Source organism: Watersipora subatra, chromosome 9, assembly GCF_963576615.1.
Source record: "Watersipora subatra chromosome 9, tzWatSuba1.1, whole genome shotgun sequence".
Lineage (NCBI taxonomy): Eukaryota > Metazoa > Bryozoa > Gymnolaemata > Cheilostomatida > Watersiporidae > Watersipora > Watersipora subatra.
The window spans coordinates 60,930,610-60,954,431 of NC_088716.1; the positions used below are offsets into that span (position 1 = coordinate 60,930,610).

Below are 23,822 nucleotides of genomic sequence, written 5' to 3' on the forward strand. Positions count from 1 at the left end.
AAATACCATAAACATCAAAAAATGCTTCATCACACCGTAATCATGACCAGAAAGAGCCAAATTAGTTTAAAAAAAGACATAAGCAATTTTGTTTTTATTGCATTACGCTTCTCCAGTTTTGAAGTCCTAAATGCGTACTTGGAGTCTTAGGAAGGAAAAAGCCTGATGCCAAAAATGAACCTAGATTGATGCACAAGTATGACTATGACTATGAAACAATCCCTAGAAGGTTGAGAGCCAAAAGAATCATTGGCTCTATCTCATAGAGCCAATGTATTTTCAACATGTGGTTTTCAAAATGTGGCAAAGAACCTCGACTGGAGACATGCCTAGTTGCAGAGAGAAGTTTAAAGTTGGATGACATTCGTGTCACTACCAGTAGCCTTTTCTGGGAATTGAACCCAAACCTGTTGTTTGTAGGTCAGGCGCTTTGGACTCCTAGGCTATGCCTGCTCTCTGTGAACTGGCTAGTATATGGGTTGATGTGTTAATTATATAAACCATTTTAATATCAAATATCGAGACAAGCTAACCAATTCACTTTTGACATGCTACTTTGTAGCCTTAGTTACTTTGTACTGTTTGTAGCCTTAGTTACTTTGTACTGTTTGTAGCCTTAGTTACTTTTTACTTCTTGTAGCCTTAGTTACTTTGCACTGTTTGCAACTACCGTCCGCTTGTTTGCTGGGAAATGTCTAAAGGAACAAATTGAGTATTTCTACAATTTCAGGGGAACGCGCAGCTGCACGGAATAACTTAATTTACGTTTAAATTTTAAATACCAAATTAATAACTGATTGATTAATTAATAACTGAGTCTTTATTTGGTAAACAGAATAAAGTTATCTCTGGCCTCTTCTGATAATGACAAAATTAATAATAAAGTCATTATTGATAGAGCCAATAATGACAGAGTTAAACTCTAGCTTAGTACATGTACATTGATATAAGACGAGGGGGGGGGGTAGACGAGGGAGGGGGTAGACATCATGACATAGTTTCAATGCTCCTCAAGTGCCGGCTTCGATTGAAGTCCATTTGAATATTTTCTTATATTTGTGAAAACGAAACGTAATTCATGTCATGACAAACATTCTCGCTCGAGCTCTCTCACAAAACAAAGAACATGGCATTTATGAGTCATCTACCCTTCGCTATACATTATGGAATACGCTGGAGGTACCTGTTGACAGCTGCTATCCAACTGTGTGTGTGTGCGTGCGAGAGGGAGCTGTCTGGTTAGTGAGCTACCTTTTGCTCAATCATATGTTACATCACTTCTCCAGAGACATGGCATCACGCTGACACAGCAACATAGCGTGAAGCGTGCCATTGGGTTGTATTTGAAAGCTTGGAGACAAGTATTACAAGACATTCGTCATAACTGGAGCCGCTAAACAGCTGTTAGTATTTTGTGAAGTTAATAGAAAACATGGTCTTTAATAGATTTACCGAGTAAATGCACTAACTCATTTTTGTAGAAGCTATAAGCCATGGCAACACCGCGGTAGATACACTCTTCTTCTACTCCTGCCATATGCTAGGTAAGTCTCGAGCTGCTCATATGTTCTTGGTATTGATATACACTTCATTAGCTAAAGCTTCCCTTTGTGGAAATTAGTTCATTAGTTGTTACAGATTCTACTCGCTGTATAACTTTGTGAATAATATTGAACTTATATATATATTGAACTTGCTTATGATTATTGCATAATTATATTCAAATTAGATAATGTCAGGGACTCATTGACATCTAGACATTGAAATCTAGATATTTACTGATCTCATAATTGAGTGCATAAATATATGTACAAGTTCTGTTTTCAATTATCCGTGAATTGAATTTATAGCATCAAAACATTCTATTCATAGCATCTGCAAGTTTCATTAATAACACCCATAAGTTCTATTTGTAGCATCTATAAATTCTATCTATAGGATCTATAAGTTCTATCTATAGAATCTATAAGTTTTATCTATAGAATCTATAAGTTCTATCTATAGCATCTATAAGTTCTATCTATAGAATCTATAAGTTTTATCTATAGAATCTATAAGTTCTATCTATAGCATCTATAAGTTCTATCTATAGAATCTATAAGTTTTATCTATAGAATCTATAAGTTTTATCTATAGAATCTATAAGTTCTATCTATAGCATCTATAAGTTCTATCTATAGAATCTATAAGTTTTATCTATAGAATCTATAAGTTCTATCTATAGCATCTATAAGTTCTATCTATAGAATCTATAAGTTCTATCTATAGCATCTATAAGTTCTATCTATAGCATCTATAAGTTCTATCTATAGCACCCATAAGAAATAGATATCTGAATTTTTATCAGCTATTTGAGAGACAGCAGCATCTATTATACTATTTAATTTCTTTTTTATATATAACTAAATGGTTACGTTGGTTAATTAGCAGCTCAGAGGGATTATTAATAATAATAATAGCCTCATTGAAAATGGAGAAACAACAGTATGCTGCCGACACTGACAGCGCCACAGAAAGTCGTGCAGCAGACCTTACCGTGAAACCAAAGTTTATAAGAACAATAACGCTGTTTATGGCAGTGGCCCTTAACTTTGGTCAAATAGTTGGAGCCGGTATCTTCGTCAGCCCTAAAGGGGTACTAATGTTCACAGGTTCATCAGGTAAGATCCTATCCGATGTTTATACGTTATATAATATATATTTTTATTCTGATAGGGACAAAGAGTTGGAATGCCAAAAAGATTGATCAAGCAAACGATGCTGAACCAATAAAATGCTTTATAAGAAAATGGTGACACAAATATATTTTTATTTTTTGGACTTGTATTAAATATTTCAATTTGGTAAAAAGATAGCAAAACTATCAACAATTATTTTCTTCCTTAAAAGTAAACTATTTTGTAAAACATGTTAAGACAACTTCTCAAAGAATGTGTAAACTGATTGTAACCTACAGGAGCAATCCACTCATCAGCATAGAGTTAACTCATAGTTAGTTTCGCTTTTATCAAAGTTATCCGCTCTATTTTTAGAGAATAATGCAAGACAATGATGACTGAATTTGTAAGCGCTAGTTCAGTTTAGCTTATAGCCATTTTAGATAAATTTTTGAAAATGTTTTAACAAAAGTATTTTCTTCCTGAAGCACTAATGATATACTGTGTCACAAAAGCAGTAAAATTATAAGCTTTTGATACAGCAAGTGATGTCATATTGCGCATATCTGAGACATTTACAGTGAGTGTCATGATAAGGTATATTATTGTGTAATAAGTTGGAGACACCTGCAGTAAAAGTCTTGATATAGTATATTATGGTAGATCAATCTGAGACACATGCAGCGAGTGTCATGATACAGTATATTATGGCGTGATCATTCTGAGACACCTGTAATGAGTGTCAAAGGTACATCATATTATTGCCTGAAGCATATTTCAATTGATCTTCTTTACTGCTTTTAGAATTTTTGTTACTTAGACTTATTCAGATGATAATGACCAGAGATGATTAAAAACATTGTAACTTTTTCATACCAGACTCTTTCAAAGATCAGATCTTAACATCTATTGACTAGTTACAATTCACTGCATGAAACATACCTGAAGCAGAAGATGCTTTGAATAACAGTGTGTATATATAAGTTTTAGTTCTGCACTTATAGTTTTTACACCCTTAAAGTTGAATACATTCTGTCTTACTGTAAATCAATATACTATAATACTGTACCTGCAAAAACAATCAAAATTAAAAATTGATTTAACCGAAGCTTTATTACATTATTACATTAATGGATTGGTAAATTTTTTAGACTGTTTGAAACTAAACCATAAAATTTATTATATAAGCAACTTCTTTGGCAATTTATTAGGTTTGAGTCTCATTGTGTGGACGTTATGTGGACTCGTGGCCATGGCCTCTGCAGTCTGCTATGCTGAGCTCGCTACCATGCTCAAGGAGTCAGGGGGAGAGTGGGCATATATCAGAAGGGGTATAGGAGGAGGACCCGCTTTTGTTGCTAGCCTTTTGACGGTCACACTCGGGTCTGGAGCCTTTGCCCTTGTGGCCATAATATCAGCGGAGTACATGGTGTCACCATTCCTTGATGACTGCTCTAAGCCGGTACGTAACTGACCCTTTCAGCAATTTTGTTAAAAGATTAGTTTGATGCAGGATCAGATATGAGGTAGAGGAGGGCAGAGAACTGGTGTAAACTGGTACAGTGCAAAACCATGGTGATTGTTCTAGCCAGTGCAGTGGCCACTCTTATAATGTTATGATGTTATAATATTATAATGTTATATCACTAATTAAATCTGGACTAAAATGTTTAGCTATTAAAAGTGTTTAAACTTCTATAGTACATCCCAGAGACCAGAGAGAGAAAACTCTGCTCTCAGGGTTGTACTATAATAGTATGGCTATGGTGAAACCCATGGCACAGAACTTAAGTGCTTGAGAATAATCAGAAATTGAGACAGTACCCAATCATTGACCCTTAAGCCTTATTTATGCTTACCTGAGAGAGTTCTGACAACTTCCACTCAAAATAAGACAAGTTGAAAACCACACTATTTGAAAAACTTTGACCCCTAATCTACTTGCATTGGAGAACTTACAATTAAAATGAATGGTTGAAAAACAACATCTGTACAGGAGCAGATAGAGCAAATGATGAACATTTAGTGGCATGACAGTGTTTGGTTTTACTTCGGAGAATATTCTACTCGGTTGTTTGGTGAATATTTTTTTGCAACCAGTACATCGAGCGGAGAGCTGCAAGTGGTTCATTAGAGGACAGCTTTACTCTCATCTACTGAGTATGGAGCTAATGAAAGTGCGAGTAAATCATTACATAATGGTATATTTTTCCAATAAACAATACATAAATCCATTAACATATGAATCAGTAACAACTGAAATTTCTAATTACGTTTACATGAAAATAACTGTTCTAACCTTTTTTAGAGGTCTTCCGTTTCTTCCAACTTTAACTTTTTGATGTTCAAAGTTCCACGTTCTATGTCCAGATTGTTAAGTTATAAAGCGTATGTAACTTGAGAACTACAGGCACTTTAAGCATCACTCAATTGGCTATCAACTACTAAGCCTAATGTAATTCAGGGAAAAATTGCTTGACTAGTTCCTTGCTTAGTAGTTCACTAACACAGACATGCTTAGCTTTACTCATAAGTTCAACAGATCTTCATGTATGTGAACAGTTCTTACAAGTTGGAGTACGACGTCTGCTTAGCTTACTGCAAGCAGACGTCGCCTGTTGCGACGTCTGCTTGTGTAACAACACTCGTCTGCTTGTGTAACAACACTCGTAACAACTCACACGAGTTGTTATGAGTGTTGTTACACAAAACATTGTTGATCAACAACAGCTTTCCTATCTTGGATAGACATGTCTGAGTCAAGTAGCAAGAAAACCTCGGTGCCTGGAGACATGACCATGCAAAGAGCAATTTAAGATCTGATGTCATTTCTGTCACCACCAGTGATCCTTTTTGGGAATTGAACCCAAACCTGTTGTTTGCAGCTCAGGAGTTCTAGACCAATAGGTCACGGTTGCTTTTCAGACAGCAGATCTTCATAATCAATCCCTTAAATGCCTCAAGAGTCTGTGATACTTTTAGCCATACCTGGTAAAGATGCTAGCGATAGCTCTCATGATCCTAATCTTCTACATCAACACATCTACTAACCTAGTGCAGAAGATAGTCAAGGTCACCCTGGTTGTCAAGGTGATTACGATGCTGGCCATAGTGCTTGGAGCCTTTTACTGGATGGCCAAAGAAGGAACTAGCAAATTGACTCAGCCATTTCAAGGTAGAAATAACTACTCACGGAGAAAGCTTATGCTTGAGTTGAAAAATGTATTTATAGATACTAGCTGGACCCATCAATATTTCATAGTTGTGTATTTTATTTTTTAACTACCACTTTTCTTTACAGGCTATCTTTACAGGCTATCAACCACTGTTAGTCTATCAACCACTGTTAGTCTATCAACCACTGTTAGTCTATCAACCACTGTTAGTCTATCAACCACTGTTAGGCTATCAACCACTGTTAGTCTATCAACCACTGTTAGTCTATCAACCACTGTTAGTCTATCAACCACTGTTAGTCTATCAACCACTGTTAGTCTATCAACCACTGTTAGGCTATCAACCACTGTTAGTCTATCAACCACTGTTAGTCTATCAACCACTGTTAGGCTATCAACCACTGTTAGTCTATCAACCACTGTTAGTCTATCAACCACTGTTAGTCTATCAACCACTGTTAGTCTATCAACCACTGTTAGTCTATCAACCACTGTTAGTCTATCAACCACTGTTAGGCTATCAACCACTGTTAGTCTATCAACCACTGTTAGTCTATCAACCACTGTTAGTCTATCAACCACTGTTAGGCTATCAACCACTGTTAGTCTATCAACCACTGTTAGTCTATCAACCACTGTTAGGCTATCAACCACTGTTAGTCTATCAACCACTGTTAGTCTATCAACCACTGTTAGTCTATCAACCACTGTTAGTCTATCAACCACTGTTAGTCTATCAACCACTGTTAGTCTATCAACCACTGTTAGGCTATCAACCACTGTTAGTCTATCAACCACTGTTAGTCTATCAACCACTGTTAGTCTATCAACCACTGTTAGTCTATCAACCACTGTTAGTCTATCAACCACTGTTAGGCTATCAACCACTGTTAGTCTATCAACCACTGTTAGTCTATCAACCACTGTTAGTCTATCAACCACTGTTAGTCTATCAACCACTGTTAGTCTTCGCTCAAATCTAAGCAAAGCCAAAAAACCAATGCTGACTTCCCCCGATTTTTACTCTCTCTCATATTTACTTCCCTTCATGTTTACTTTCTTTCCTGTTTATTTTCCCTCATGTTTATTTTCCCTCATGTTTATTTTCCCTCATGTTTAGTTTCTCTCATGTCTACTTTCCCTCATGTTTACTTTCCCTCATGCCTACTTTCCCTCATGCCTACTTTCCCTCATGTCTACTTTCCCTCATGTCTACTTTCCCTCATGCCTACTTTCCCTCATGTCTACTTTCCCTCATGTCTACTTTCCCTCATGTTTACTTTCCCTCATATTTACTTTCCCTCATGTCTACTTTCTCTCATGCCTACTTTTCCTCATGTCTACTTTCCCTCATGTCTACTTTTCCTCATGCCTACTTTCCCTCATGTCTACTTTCTCTCATGTCTACTTTCCCTCATGTTTACTGTCCCTCATGTTTACTTTCCCTCATGTTTACTTTTCCTCATGTCTACTTTCCCTCATGTCTACTTTCCCTCATGTCTACTTTCCCTCGTGTTTACTTTCCCTCATGCCTACTTCCCTCATGTCTACTTTCCCTCATGTCTACTTTCCCTCATGCCTACTTTCCCTCATGTCTACTTTCCCTCATGTTTACTTTCCCTCATGTCTACTTTCCCTCATGTCTACTTTCCTTCATGTCTACTTTCTCTCATGTCTACTTTCCCTCATGTCTACTTTCCCTCATGTCTACTTTCCCTCATGTCTACTTTCCCTGGTGTTTACTTTCCCTCATGCCTACTTTCCCTCATGTCTACTTTCCCTCATGTCTACTTTCCCTCATGTTTACTTTCCCTCATGTCTACTTTCCCTCATGCCTACTTTCCTTCATATCTACTTTCCCTCATGCCTACTTTCCCTCATATCTACTTTCCCTCATGCCTGCTTTCCCTCATGTTTACTTTTCCTCATGCTTACTTTCATGTTTACTTCATAAATGTAATAGAATATTCAAACAGCACATCGGCAAAGGTTGAAGGTATTGTGTAGTTTTTTATAAGTAAGTTGGCTCAACATGTCTATTTTGCAGTTACACATTTTCTGACAGCAGAACCTAAGGTATATTTAGTTTGTGGACCTTACAATACCCACTGTTACTAATCTTATTGACAAGAAACTCTATGAAGCTCCTTTTCATAGTCTGTAAACTTGAAAAACTCTCCTTAGAGCATAAATATGAATGAACATAGTAAAACTTATATTCAAATTGATCAGTGTGTGAGTGTTATCGTTGTGCTCATACGAAACCCTAACATGAGGATAGTTGAACTGCTTTTACATAAATACAATGTATGAGACTACCAGGCTATATCTAGATGATAGCTACCTATTTAATCACCACAACGTTGTAACAATGAACACTTAGTATGAGCACATCTGAATATCTCCTGATGAAATGAGTCAAAAGACTACAAATGACAAGCAAACAGGATTACTGATAAGCTTTCCTATATGACATACTTGAATCGTGGTGGTATTTTTACATACTCTTAACATGCCAAGCTTGCATCCTTAAACCAACCTTGACCTCTGCTAATAACTGCATATCTAAAAATTAGGAACATGCAGTGCTCATAAAACAACAGACCAAAGGAATTGAATGTGACAAACTTGCTGACGGGATGCTAGTCCAACTATTTTGAGCTTCAAGTTTCTTAATCATAGATGTATCGAATCAATGAACTATTAAAGGTACTACTACAAATGGCTGGAATGTGGCTGTCGCATTCTACAGTGGGCTGTTTGCTTACATGGGATGGGACAATGTGACAAATTTAACAGAAGAAGTTAAAAATTATAAAAGGAATATTCCACTCAGCATCATCATATCCGTCAGCATGGTCACAGCACTCTATGTTCTCATCAACATCTCCTACTATGCTGTGATTGGTCCAGACAGAGTGAGTACAGCCTATCAGTAAGCTATTGCTACTTGTAGTGTAGAGGTTCCATTTTATAATGATTATTTCTTACCATGCAGTGATTGGTTCAGATTGCGTGAGAGTGTCTATCTGCAGCTTTTCTACGGGCAAGGGCAAATAATCTTAGTTTGATAAATAGTTTTAATGCTTATAGAAGGATATTCAACAGCAAGTCTCATTTCTATATCTATACTAGAAAATTCCACTGTCATACAGCCCATGACCGAAGTGATATTAGAAAAAAAAGAAAGGGTACTGATGGTTGAGAAATGCAATATTAGCAGTCAAATAGGATAACTGCAATGGTAGCTGTAATGTACTGGGTGTGGGTGTTATTATATACAACAAATAGCAATAATGAAAGGAAAAGATTATATGTTTATATCTTTCCTCCTGCAAAAAGAGAAATGCAATATTGGCCAATATTAGAAGTGAAATGCACTGATATTATTAGAACAACCAATATTATTAATATAGTAGGCCTAATAATATAAAACCAATGCACAACTTGGTTTACATTTCAAAACGTCATAGCTAACAATATCACGGAGTTGTGATATTTATATAGATTTTTAGACAATCTGTACTACGTAGTCATTGTTCTGTAGTCATCCAAACTTATAATTAATTATTGTAATAATCTCATTAGAACCGTTAGAAGAAATATCATCGAATATCCCTTTACTTACACTGCGTTAGATTTTTAAAAAATCTATACCACCTAGTCATTGTTCTGTAGTCATCCAAACTTATAATTAATTATTGTAATAATCTCATAAGATCCGTTAAAAATATCATCGTCATTTGCTATACATTGCGTTGGACATCAGTTAGAATACGAAAGTATTCAAATGTGTCGGCAAATGAAAATGAAAAAAATTGAAATCGGCAAAAATGAAACGATTTTTGTACTCCTATGTTAGTTGCCAAAACCTTCGGCAATTCGACAATGCTATATACCGGTAAAATGAGCACGTTATTTTTTCGTGAAATGCGCAAGACTTTATCGTTCTTTTCTCTGTCGTTCGGCGTTTCGATGTTCGGTCTTAACTTTTATTAAGCCAAGCTTTTCAAGTGTTTTGTGGCAATTTTCGTCCAAATTAATCTGTCTATTTGTGTATAATCCGATCAGATGGGTTAGTTTTAGGAATTTGCGGTAACCTTTCAAAGACTTGGTAACATATTTAAATACAGTCAAACATGGATAACTCGAACTTCAAGGGACCGAGCAAAAGTGTTCGAATTATCAGAGCATTCAAGTTATCAGAGCACTGTCACAAGTCCATGTATTTACTTATTTATTAGTAGATACATGTACATATGCAAACTATAATATAAATCAAAAGCACAAATGGCTTGTTTCGAATTAAATGCTTCTAATGTAAAGTTTAAAACGTTTTTATCAAAAAGTATAGAGATTTTTCTATCACTTGAGATTGGTTTGTTGTTTGAGGTGATGTTATTGCCAGGACATTTTTTTAGATTGACATTGGCAAAACTTGATCGTTGTTGAAATGCTCAAAAGAAAAAACATCTTTTTCTTTTGAGCGTTTTACCCACGATCAATTTTGCCGAGTTTTCTTGAAGTTTATGCAACTTCAAGAAAAAGTTACCAAAGAAAAATCCCTTACTTTACCTGGGATTCGTTAAGAGCAACACTCCGAGGCAGTTCAATTAAAAGTTTTACGAGGTTTAACGGTACATTGTATATCACTCACGCTTTTTGAATGGATAGTTATTGAATGTACACACGTATTCTGTGTTTAGGTCAAACGATGAATAGTTTTTTAGCTATGACAACGTATACGTTTAATAAAAACAATTTTAAGACGTTTTAAACATTCAACACTCCGACGTTGATTCAACACGGAATCAACGTCGGAAAACTATTCGTCACGGGCTAGCCGGGTCACGCACTCAAGGATTTTCGCCACGCACATACAAAACTACATGCTGTTTTTGTTTTGTATGTGCGTGGCGAAAATCCTTGCGCGCGTGACCCGGCAAGCCCATGCTATTAATCGTATAGCAGTATAAATCAAATTTGACCAAACCTTTAGAAAAGTCGTTGACAAAATTATTTTGCCGATGGTGGTAATAACAACGCTTATGAATTACGAAAAGATGAGGTTTACCTCTATGGCTTTGAATAAAGTGATTTTCTAAAGCGATAACAACCGTTTCGGTAGCCGTTGGGCAAAAAAACAGTTCGAATTAACAGTGTTGAGTTCGAGTTATCTATAGCAATTTATCATTACGTGGGAACGGACCAAAGAAACCGTTCGAATTAACCATGTTTTCGAGCTATCCGTGGCCGAGTTATCCATGTTTGACTGTATTTTTGTATGCGTTTTGTATCATTATTATACTTAAACGACTTTACTGAAACATAGTTAAATTTGTGGATAGGATTTCGTTGCAAGGGTTTGGTGACGGCCGTTAACGGATAATTTTTCAGGAGTTGTGTGCACATGTGCATTTATCATAAATTTCCCAATCAATCGCTTCACTTTTGTTTGGTCGTGAGATTATCCTAGGTCATCTATGAATATCAATCGAAGTGTTTGTTGGTTTGTCGTATGTCCGGTTATAACGATTAAGTTATAGGAATGAAAAACTCGCGTCGCAATGTGATTGCACTCAGAAACACTGGTTTTGCAGACAGGTGTTTTAACCACTACATCACGCGACCCACTTACCATACTATGGAAGAATTGTGGATATACTTGTTACACCTGCCAATCTTTAATGGCGAGGGGTTGAAATATGCACACTTCACACATCATCTAGCGCACTTGAACTTACTAGAAGAAAAATATGTGCTCAGACTTACCCAAAATGCTATAAATATGTGTGTATTAGCTGAATGTACAGCTTCCAACAAGTAATAAATCGGTTTCTGCACAGAAAATTTCGTTTTAATTGGTTAAGTTTCTTTACCTAATGAACTCGAGTAACGTAAGCTCTTAAATAAGCTCTTAAATAAGAGCTATTATCATAACTTAAGCCAGCAGGTAGAAACACGTATTACATCATGCTCTTTAAAGGTTGACCTGCAACAAAATTAACATTACAGTTATTTGGTATCATAAGATTCACCATGTCTTACTCTGTTGTGTTGTAGGTGCCAAATATGTGGAAATGTTATTACAAGCTCTTAAAAGCTCAAAAACGAAAAGCCGCCGTAGATTGGAATCAGTTTAATTCTCTGACGTAGTCATTACAGTTTGGTTATTGTCTTGCCACGTGATGTTCTCCCGTGAATTGAAAGGCCAATGAAAAGCTCAATATAAACTTATTGTAGCACTAGTTTATGACAAACACTTCGGACTTTACCGAAGACCCTGTATCAAATATAGATGCTCGCTACTTTACAGTTTTGTTTCGGTTTGGTCTAATCGTCAAGTCGTAATCTGATCATGTGACCCAATACTTCGCAAATAATTTTTGCAGCACTTTTCGATTATCACAGGTGACCAACACGCTCGTCATGATTATCAGACAATGATCTGTACTCCTTCGAGCTAAGGTTAAAAAGTTCAACAAATTTTTATGGTAGGTTATAAGATGTCAGTGCTAAAAATGACAGCATTACAATGACGATAAAACAGACGCGTAAGAACAATAGACATGGTTTTATTGAATGCGTGAAGTGTATTTGTGAAAATATTTCGACAAATGAGGTTGCATGAAAGTGTAAACAGAAACCATCCTGTAACAACTACGTCCCATTTGAGCCGTATTGGAAAGAGAATCCAAACTACGGCGGTCTTGTGTGGCTGCCATTAACTGTTCGTTTTTTAGCTTTTAAGAGCTTTTAATCACATTCCCATATATTTTGCACCTACAACACAACAGAGTAAGACATGGTGAATCTTTTGATATCAAATAACTGTAAAGTGAATTTTTTTGCAAGTCAACCTTTAAGCACGCTAGCTGAAGTGTGAGCCTTTCAACCAATCACCATTCAAGATTTTTAAGTGTAATAACTGTAGTGTGTTAATCCATTTTATATCAATGTGACTGGCATAGCCTACTGCTGTAGCATGCCTGTCTACAGACTTGCAGTTTTGAATTCAAACCTCACGTGAAGTGCATTTTTTGTTGCTAAAGATTTAACGCCATAACTGACCATACGTGAGACAAACAACAAACAACAAACCCTGAGATTCTACATATCCATATAGATATAGCATAAGCCTAATTAAACTTATAGCACTAACAACAATAACAAAATACCTTCATTTAGAAGTTAGAATTGTAAATGTTGTATTTGTTGATTAATAATAAATTTTCTATGCAAAAACCTTTTTGTTATCTGTGCATCACCCAATGAATTTACTGGGCCAATAGGCTTAACTGGATGTCTGTGCCATGGTTACAGCGCTTGGATGAAGATTAGAAAATTTGCTGTAGCAGCTACAGTGAATTACTCTACTGAGTGTCACTACCTTTCTGTTACAGGTACTTTCCAGCAATGTGGTTGTTTTGGAATGGGGAAGAGCTCTCTTTGGAGAATGGGGAGTTTTGCTTTCCTTTTTCGTTTCCCTCTCAGCTTTAGGAGCAGGTTTCTCCGGACTCTATGGAATGACACGGCAAATGTGCTGCGTTGCAAGAGAAGGTAATCTTTAAATCACCAAACACTAGAGACACTTTGTCTCCAAGACAGTTTAACTAAGATAAATAAAACCATCAAATCACCATTCATTCAGATGTGCTATTTATAATATACTTCCATCAGTTATCATTCTTGTAAGTTTAGCAACACCTTTTTCAAACATATTTAACTGTACTCCTATTGGCTGAGTGTTTTTTATTCTCCATGATCACCAGTAGCGGTTTTTTGGCTTCAATTCTGATTGGTTAGCTAATAATATTTGATTTTGGTGATTAGCTCATCATCTTCCAGCTTGATGCTGTTCACTCCGTTTACTTTTTTTTATTCTTTTTTGTAACTGGTTAGCTTTTTTATTATTTGTTGAAAACTAGTTATTGATCATAAGATTGGTAATAGATACTTTTTGTCAGTTGATCAAAGGTCACAAGATTTAACTTTGGATTAATAAAGCCTCTGTAGCATCACGATTAACTCATATGAAAGTCCTAAAGACGGTTGCAAAACTTGAACTCCAAACTGTTTTTTGTAAATTTCAGGTCACACAATCCAGCTGCTAGCGATGGTAGATGTAAAGGAAAGCATCCCGGTAATAGCCATGGTGAACCAAACCATTCTGGCCATTATCTTCTGTTTAGTTGGTGAAGGCATCGTCGCCATGCTCAACTTTCTCTCATTTGTTGGTGGATTTGTCAAGGTCATGGCCATGTTCTCACTGGTTAAACTCAAGTTGCAGAAGTACGTGAGCAAACTTTAACAGATATTACTCCTAGCAGCAGGATGGTAGAAGAGGTTAGAGTTGTGACAAACAGAGTTGACTAAGCATTGTGTCTAAATAAATGACACTTGATTAGAGAGCAGACAACTACCAGTTGAAGACTCAAAAGACATTGTTTCTACAAGAACATTACATAAGGTTAAAAGTTAGAGTTGACTTACTGTCACGACTGATAAATGCTCTGTGTATATAGCGAGTATCCAAAATGTAGAGACAATGAGGAGACAATAAAAGAGAGAGGAAAAATATTTCTTAATCACCATCTTGTAAGTTACCCTGAAACTATAAACTAAATTATATGAATAACATAATGTTGTAGACACAATGACAATGAGGAGAGATTTCGAGTGCCCCTGATTCTGCCGATATTGATGACCTTAGTCTATGTATACTTGGCTGTTGTTCCGATAATCAACAACCCCAACTGGTATCATTTGTATGGAATCCTATTGGCTGTCATCTTCTTTGTCATCTACATTGTATTCATCAAGTTTAACTCGAGAGTTTCCTGTTTTGATAGAGTGACCTTGTTTGTACAGAGACTTATGGGAGTTGCTGTCATAGACAAGTTTATGTGACCAATAGAAAAATAGATGTTTGTATTTGTTATTCACTGCCCAAAGATGTTTGTACAAATATACTTTGTAATAGCCTGTTTCTGACGATTTGTTGATGATGTAGTATTTTCTGATATTAATGTCTTGTTTGCAAGCACTCAACTTAATGACTATGTGTGACTCTGTATCAACACTAGTTATATCTTTATGTAAACGAGTAAAACCACACTACTCATATTTGTAAACTCCAATTATTACTTTTTAGCTCTTCCCAATGCTGGAAATTATTAACAAATAAAATATGCATTACTCTTATGTTTTCATGTTGAGGACTCAAATGCGCATCTTTCTGCTTTATAGTTTCTTCAATAGTTACACTGCAACTCGTTTACAACTACATCATGTTGTAACTATGTAGATTATAGCTATAAATACTAGTACAGTGGCAGTACTAGTCACTCTATTGTACAGTGACTAGTACAGTGGCAGTACTAGTCACTCTATTGTACAGTGACTAGTACAGTGGCAGTACTAGTCACTCTCTTGTACAGTCCCGTGTGTTGTGACAGATGGTCGTGCGTAATAAGTATGTAGACAATTATTTTCAGAAATGAATAGGTGATCGAGAATGCGGTAGTAGTGTGTGTGCCTTATAATCAGAATATCTCACAGCAACTGTAAGTATGCGTTCAGCCCGGTGCATTACTTTTTCTCGTAACGCTATTACTGTGGCTTAGGGCAAACAGGACAGATGGGATGGGACGGATGGGGTGGGACGGATGGGATGGGACAGATGGGACAAAACAAATGGGACTTGACAGATGGGTCGGGACAGATAGGATGGGACAGCCATGATTCTTATTACCATTAAGGTTTAGACTTTGCAAATTTGATTCTATTAGTTTGACAAAAAACTTGTTCAAAATGTCATTGAGAGGGACATGGCCAAAACCAGACTTTCATATAAAAATATTTATACAGCCAAATCTTGATATCTAGTACAAAGGTAATCCATTCTGTTAATTGCTTCATACTTTTCGATTGCATATTGAAGTGAATAGTTTTTACAGATTGCAACATATTTTTATCGATCTATTTCGGGGCTAATAAGCCATTATAGGTGTTTTAAATAATTATATACAGTATTTAAATAACTTTAATTTTAATTAAACAACTTAATTTACATATACTTTGTTAACGTTAGGATTCATCCTAAATTTATACCAGCTTCTTTGCTTTGGCTCACAAAAATAAGGTGTTGTGAAAAATATTGGACACTGAATGTTAATCATTGATGTTATTGTGGAGAAAAATATTAGCCCAAAATTTACACTGAAAAGAATATAGAGGTGAAAATAAATCAATGTTTTATTGTAATTATTGCCAGTGCCATTGCTACCATCAGTGTCCAGACTTTCTTGTCACGCTGCTAGTCATTACCATTATTGTCACCATCATTACTGGCAAACGCAAAACAGTAGAATCACAACTGCCACTTGTTTAGTTGCTAAAAAGAAACTAGCTTTAATTGAAAATACTAGGTTTATAGTGTGGGAACTGATTGCCATCAAAGTGTTTATAGTGTGTGAGCTGGTTGACATCAAAGTGTTTATAGTGTGTGAGCTGATTGACATCAAAGTGTTTATAGTGTGTGAGCTGGTTGACATCAAAGTGTTTATAGTGTGTGAGCTGATTAGCATCAAAGTGTTAATAATGTGTGAGCTGATTGCCATCAGAGTGTTTATAGCATGTGAGCCAATTAACGTGAAAGTGTTTATAGTATGTGAGCTGATTAACATCAAATTGTTAATAGTGTGTGAGCTGATTAACATCAAAGTGTATATAGTGTGTGAGCTGATTAACATCAGAACGTTTATAGTGTGTGAGCTGATTGACATCAAAGTGTTTATAGCATGTGAGATGGTTGACACTAAAGTGCATATACTGTGGGAGTCGTGTAACATCAAAGTGTTTCTAGTGTGTGAGTCTAAATCTTTACTAAAACAATATCGGCGTTTGAAGCCAGCGTAATAATTGTTAAGCATAACAGTTATCTGTCTTAGTTAATAACCCCAAGCGCTTCAAATACAAGTATTTTAACTGATGCAATGAATGTCTAGACAACCATTCATCACTACAGTTAGTTGAACGATTGTAGTGTTGTGGTCTATGTCGCTGTTCTGAAGACTAGTGCTATAGACCACTATATTATACGATGTTTGATCTCGAGGTTTCGAGATCAAATCCTCTGTGAAGTAGATTTTTCATTGCCAGACTGGAATTGCTATAATGGAACACAGAGACGACAAAAAACAAAAGCCAAACACTGAGAGAGATATATATATATGTATATATATTTATATATATATATGTGTATATATATATTCATAGCATAGCTGTAGACTAAGTAGTCTACAGCCTGAGGAATATATATATAATGGGATTTGTGTCCCTTGCCTCAGCTCTGAGCTGCACTGATGAGGCTTCACTAGCTGAAACAGTACTGTCTGTAGCATAAGTATATATATATATATATATATATATATATATATATATATATATATATATATATATATATATATATATATATATATATATATATATATAACTAACTAGAGTGTGGAATAGGTTAATTTTACTTATCTTTACGTATCTTTCAGCACTATATCAGTGAAGTCTCAACCATTATCTGTATATATATATATATATATATATATATATATATAAACTTTCCTCTTGGAAATCAAATGAGGATAACTCCGAATAGACAAATCTCTTTCTATAGCCTTGTTATGTAGTTAACAATTTATTTACTTATGAAAGCAAACCTTCTCTCGCAAGGCAGCACATCTGGCATGGCAGAGCATAAAGCAAAGATAAGCCTGCTCCTAAAGCTGATAGAGAAACAAGGAAGGAGAAGATAATTCCCCATTCTCCAAAGAGAACTTTTCCCCATTCCAAGACAACTACATCACTAGCAATCACCTATAATGTAGGACAAAAATATTTGGACAGACAATCCTTGAGTGTCTGGGTATTTTATAAACACTACGAGAATTGTTCAGATTGGTGTTCGATTCTAAGCTCAAATAAATTATGATATTTATTGGGATGATTTCTGCATTCATTTAACTTAGAAATGGGAACATCGTCAATTTTGTTTTTAATCTACGTTTAGATGCGGCATTAAAAAACTGCAGTCAGGCGCTATCAAATTTATCCTCCCTTGTCTAAGAAAAGATTAATGCTTAATGCACATGAGGATAAATCTCCAACAAAACCCAGAACAAAGCATTGGTGGCGGTTGGGTGGTCTCTGCCCGTATCATCAGGCTCACCGATAACACAAGCTATATTGTGAGTGACCCTAATTGGCCAATAGTATCGACCTGATTTCATCCAACAGGGAAGCAATAAAAGCTCTATCTGATCAACTCCGTTTTCTCCCCTCACAACATCATCCAACCTGACATTGCTTGTTCCCTACACATTATTAACAAGTTTGTAATTTTGGCTCACAAAAATTTCGTCCTTGTATAAGCAGTATATAATCTAGATAAAATTCAATCATTCTTCTTTGGTAGAATAAAGAAAGGTTTGAATTAGAATCCAAATCTGTTTCACTTTCATAAATTTATTGCAAGTTGGCTTGCATGGCTTAAGTAGCAGAGAAGGTTTTTATGTAGATCCTGGATGTACAGCCCTAAAAGTACTGTAGCAAGCAGCTGAGAGACTGTACTCACTCTGTCTGGACCAATCACTGCGTAGTAAGAGATGTTTACAAGAACATAGAGCGCTGTAACCATGCTGACGGATATTATGATGCAGAGTGGAATATTTCTCTTATAGTTCTTCATTTCCTCTGTTAAAGTCGTCACATTGCCCCATCCCATGTAAGCAAACAGCCCATTGTAGAGTGAAACGGCCACATTCCAGCCATTTGTAGTCGTACCTTCAAAAATTCACTGCCTTCATTCACATACCAGTATTATTAATACAACCTTTCGTATACCTCTATGTATTTCCATGCATAATTAGTTTATATAGACACGGCTAGCTGATCTCTTCTGACACCAACTCCAAGTTGTCAATTGATCTACTTTAGTAAAGTGCCAATCAGTTTGTGTTCAGTTTCTGATGCAGTCATCCAACTCACTTGAGTTCTTAAATCATTACATGTATTAAAAATGAAATTTTGTTTAAAAACTGTAGTTACAACCAAGAAAAATAATCATCGATATGCAATACGACTATAGGCAAGCCGCAATATCAAAGAACACAATTCCAGTTTTCATATTACACAAGAATTTCTCATAAACCTAGAAGGATAGTATATGTATATGTAAATGCATATTTATATACATACGTATACGAACATGTGTACATATCTATATGTGTATACTAACCGAATGCTTGGCGTTACCCGGGTAATAAAATTATTAACCAATGAATTTGAGTAACCTACTTCGTAAGCTAGCAGTCTAAATAACCACTAAAACAATAGCAGTGTTTGAAGCCAGCTTACTAATCGTTATGTTACACATAACAATAAATTGTGCTAGTTAATAACCACAAGCGCCTGAGGTGTAAATATTGTAACCAATTTAATCACCATCATTCATCATAACGGTCAGTTGAAAGATCGTAGTGTAGAAGTTTAGTTTACTCTGAGGTACGTAGATCAAATCCTCTATGAAGCGGCTTTTCTTTTGCTAGATTTTAATAGATATAACTGGACACAGAGAATTATATATATAGATTAGCGCAATGGCTGGCGTTGCACAGGTATTAAAAACAGCTTATAAACAGTGGCAGGTAATGTAGTTGCCTGCCATTAGCCTGGCACATTGCCAAAGACTAATTTAAGTAAGCTATTATACGCATTGCTAAGCTTACTAATAAGAGCCGTGAGGGCAAGCTGTAGTGACATTTCGTAATGCAGAGCGCTATGCGTATTTTAACCGACATAACAACTCATATCGTTTAATGAAATCATTGCATCACCGTAGCTTAATTGGTTAGATTATCACCTGGTGAATGGGGAGTTTCAGGATCTAACCCAGCACAAAGCTGATCTTTCTTTCCAAAATTTTAACAGTTAAAGCTGGACACAACAAATGATGGACTTTGAGATTTATATATAGACTACATGTAGTTGTACTACCAGGTGTTGCCCGGGTAATAAAAAGTCTTTGGACAGAAAATCAATTTTTATTTAACATACCGTATACAACATTTACCACTCTAACCTTTAAACTTCATATCGTGAGAAAATATTTTAAAGCAGTTCAAATGAATTAAGAGAAAAAAGAAAACAGCTGTAAAGGTTTTCAGCTTTTTCAAACAACTACAACTTTTAAATTTCATATCATGAAAGAAGTGTTTTGTTGAAACAAGTTAGTAAAAGAAATTAAAACTGTAAATGTGTTTAAATGTAAATGTGAAATCATTAGCAAGTAATGGCTGAATATAATCTGTTTAGCTATGATTACTATGAAAAATTATTTGGTATACGATTATATGATTTTAGTTTGTTTCAGGGTTGGCATCATAAGGTGAAAATATCATATAGACATGTAGAGTGGTATAGAAACCCATAGTAATTATCTAATGCGATCTCTGCCTGTTAAATATCATCGTCATTAAAAATAGTAACGAAACAATATGTTAACCTTAGCAACTATAGTTACCTATTATAACTTTGGTGCAATTTGTGGGTATATGATCTGCAAAAATGTAACATTACAACGTTCTATGTGCAGATTTCTTACCTTCAAGACAGACGTGTAACGTAAATGCTGAATCTAACTTATATGAATTTAGCTTACTAAAAACATACTTGAAAGAAGTTGTTGAATGCATTTTAGTAAACTTTAACTAAGATTTTGTCACTGTTTTTATTTATTTATGAACAGTTATACAACAATGAATGACAGTGAACTGAGACAAAATCGCCAAATTTTAACTTCGAAAAAAATTAATCTTGATACTGTTTTACCTAAAACAAATTAGCTCTAGTACAGCGAAGACGGAAAAAGACGAAGACGGGCTTTCCGGTAGAGCCCGAAGTTTTTTTCATAAACTAGTGCTACGAGGCGTTTTATATTGAGCCTTTTATTGGCCTTTAATTTCACGTGATAACATCACGTGTCAAAACAATAACCACGTTGAGTTGAGTACACCATCGAAATAAAGGGATTGCAACCTACAGTGTTTTAGTGATGGCTGCGATTAACTATTCATTTTTGAGCTTTTAAGAGCTTGTAATTACATTTCCACATATTTTGCACCTACTACCCAGCAGAGTAAGACATGGTGAACCTTTTGATACCAAATACAGTGGAACCTCGGTTCTCGAACGCTTCGGTTCTCAACCAACTCGGTTTTCGACCAAAAAATTTGAGGTTTGTTCGTCTCGGATTTCGAACATAAATTCGGTCATCAACCAAACTGGAGCATGCACATTTGAATTAAACATTCCGAACAGCTTCAAAAACAGCATGTTTATACATTTAACGACGTTGCTCTGAGCCACTTCCGGAAGGTTCTCAAACAAAGGGAGAAGTTTCGCTTCATAAATTTTTTTCAAAAAGGAGCCATCTGGGAGGACATTGCCTCTACCATAGAGATTTTCTAGGGACACAACTCCTCCAGTCGAGTTACCCTAAATTATTTTGAAGGAGGATTCTTCTTCAAAGATGTGAAATAAACGTGCCATTGCAGTTTCTATTTTTTATCACATGATTTTTGATGTAACTGATCTGTTGCATTTTTTGCTGTTTCATTTTCAATTTCTGCAATTTTTGGTATTGTATCGTAACCTTTAATGTTTTCGATGTTTTAAGAGCATAATTATGAAATGTTTACTTTTTGTTTTTTTTTTTCATCCTCATAGATAGAAAGTCTTTTATTAAAATTAAACATGATCTATATCTACCCATTTATTTATAGTATGCAGTATACAGTAGAGTTTATGGTATAAATGTTGAAAAATACTTTACCGAAGTTGCTAAATCGACTTGGAACGAATTAAAATTTACATACATTAATTTTAATGGGAAAACTTGTTTCGGATCTCGAACAACTCGGTTTTCGAACAACTTTCTGGAACGGATTGCGTTCGAGAACCAAGGATTACACTGTAACTGTAATGGGAATTTTGTTGCAAGTCGACCTCAAAAGGATCGTGAACTAGTCTAAATCTTTACTATAATACAGGCTGTTATAATAACTTGAGTCAGCACTAGGAAAAACTGTTGTTTCATGACCTCTCGTGCAATAATTATTTTAAAGTAAGCTGGCTGAAGCATGAAGCGTGCGATTTCAACCAATCAGCATTAAAGATTAGCAGTTGTAATAAGTATGTGCATTTTGTGTGGATTTTTTGTTGCTAGATGTTAATATCTATAGCTGTTATACTCACAACACCCAGACTGATATTTATATACATATATACATGTAGATTGTTTCTCTTATGACCGTCATTAAAAACAATGTAGTGATTTTAAAAAGGATTTTTTAACAAGTCCCCTAGTTAGTGGTCCACTAAAAATCCAACGAAAACAAGATGAAAGGGATTGTAGAAAGTAACACGCTTTGAAATTTTAATTTAAACATCTTGAGCTTTTGGTTTTTTTAAAAGACCATGTTTTTATTTTAGCTAGCTGAACAAGTATAACCAGGTAAAATATTTGTCTAAACAATTGATAATCGAACTGGCATTAGCCTAGTATCTGCAGAGGTGTTATACAAATTCTACAGCAGACATGATTGTCACACATTTTGATCAGTTTTTACCTTTGAATGGCTGCGCCAATTCACTAGTTCCTTCCTTGGCCATCCAGTAGAATCCTCCGACCACAATAGACAGCATTGTGAGTACCTTCACAACTAGGGTGACCTTGACTATTTTCTGCACAAGTTTTGTAGATGTGTTGATGTAGAATGTGAAGATGACCAGAGCTATTGCTAGCATCTTCACCAAATATGGCTAAAAGTCAATGTTATTTGGTTAAGCTCAGCATGCTAGAGTTTAATACAGTCAAACATGGATAACTCGTCCACGGATAGCTCGAACACATGGTTAATTCGAACATTTCCTTTGGTCCGTTCCCACGTAATGATAAATTGCTATAGATAACTCGAACTCAACACTGTTAATTCGAACTGTTTTTATGCCCAATGGCTACCGAAACGGTTGTTATCGCTTTAGAAAATCACTTTATTCAAAGCCATAGAGGTAAACTTCATCTTTTCGTAATTCATAAGCGTCGTTATTACCACCATCGGCAAAATATTTTCGTCAACGACTTTTCTAAAAGTTTGGTGAAAATTGATTTTTACTGCGATACGATGAATAGCACGGGCTAGCCGGGTCACGAGCGCAAGGATTTTCGCCACGCACATACAAAACAAAAATCGCATGTTGTTTTGTACCCTAGGACACTTAAGTATTCGCGGCATCTAACTTTCGCGTTTTCGCGGAGTCATCATCACGCGAAAAATTCATGCGCGAAACTAAACTATCATAACGAACTAGCGAAAATTCGAAATTAAATAGCTATGTTCTACACAGGCCTGTATTCACTGGTTGCAAGTTGGGGGGCTAATGTTAGACGACTAGTTATGAACATCTGGGTGTGGAGAAGGAGGGGGGTGCTGTAAGCTCCCAACAGGTTTCTCTTATGTAGGGCCTCAGCCGGGCCTCTCACGTGAAGTTTTAAAAAATTTTATTGGCAAGTATCAACATTTTTCTATTTTTTGAGATTTGCTTTGTTTTAGCTGATGTGACTGACAAAACGTTTTAAAATTAAAACAGGCAAAACTTGTATGCAGTTAAAAAGCTCAGAAAGAAGACATCTTTCTGAGCTTTTTAAGAAGACATCTTTCTGAGAGGACTAGTAGTAGGGGCTCAGTTTCCCAGAATGGTCGAGATTCTCCATGCAACTCTCCTCGTTCTAGTAATGGCAGTGTTGCTAAATCAGTGTGTTTGGCTGGCTGCAAGACTACTGTGCTCCCCAGTCAAAAAGCATTGCTGTGTGATTTTTGTGACCTTTGGTGCCACCTTGAATGTGATGATCGAGTGTCAGCTAAGCTGTATG

The 23,822-nt window shown here is 35.8% G+C and overlaps 2 protein-coding genes across 2 annotated transcripts; one reads left to right on the forward strand and one right to left on the reverse strand.

Annotated features, from left to right (window-relative positions):
* The first annotated feature begins 1,464 nt into the window (after positions 1–1,464).
* On the forward strand, positions 1,465–15,031 carry LOC137404157 (b(0,+)-type amino acid transporter 1-like). The gene is made up of 8 exons (XM_068090313.1): positions 1,465–1,544; positions 2,431–2,660; positions 3,869–4,119; positions 5,640–5,832; positions 8,543–8,751; positions 13,237–13,393; positions 13,927–14,125; positions 14,485–15,031. The coding sequence occupies exons 2-8, from the start codon at positions 2,471–2,473 to the stop codon at positions 14,741–14,743; spliced, it is 1,458 nt and encodes a 485-aa protein (XP_067946414.1). The 5' UTR covers positions 1,465–1,544; positions 2,431–2,470; the 3' UTR covers positions 14,744–15,031.
* A 2,505-nt stretch (positions 15,032–17,536) lies between these two features.
* LOC137405317 (Y+L amino acid transporter 2-like) lies at positions 17,537–22,696 on the reverse strand. The gene is made up of 3 exons (XM_068091545.1): positions 22,519–22,696; positions 18,465–18,673; positions 17,537–17,707 (listed from the first exon to the last, which is right to left on the reverse strand). The coding sequence occupies exons 1-3, from the start codon at positions 22,694–22,696 to the stop codon at positions 17,537–17,539; spliced, it is 558 nt and encodes a 185-aa protein (XP_067947646.1).
* Positions 22,697–23,822: the final 1,126 nt, after the last annotated feature.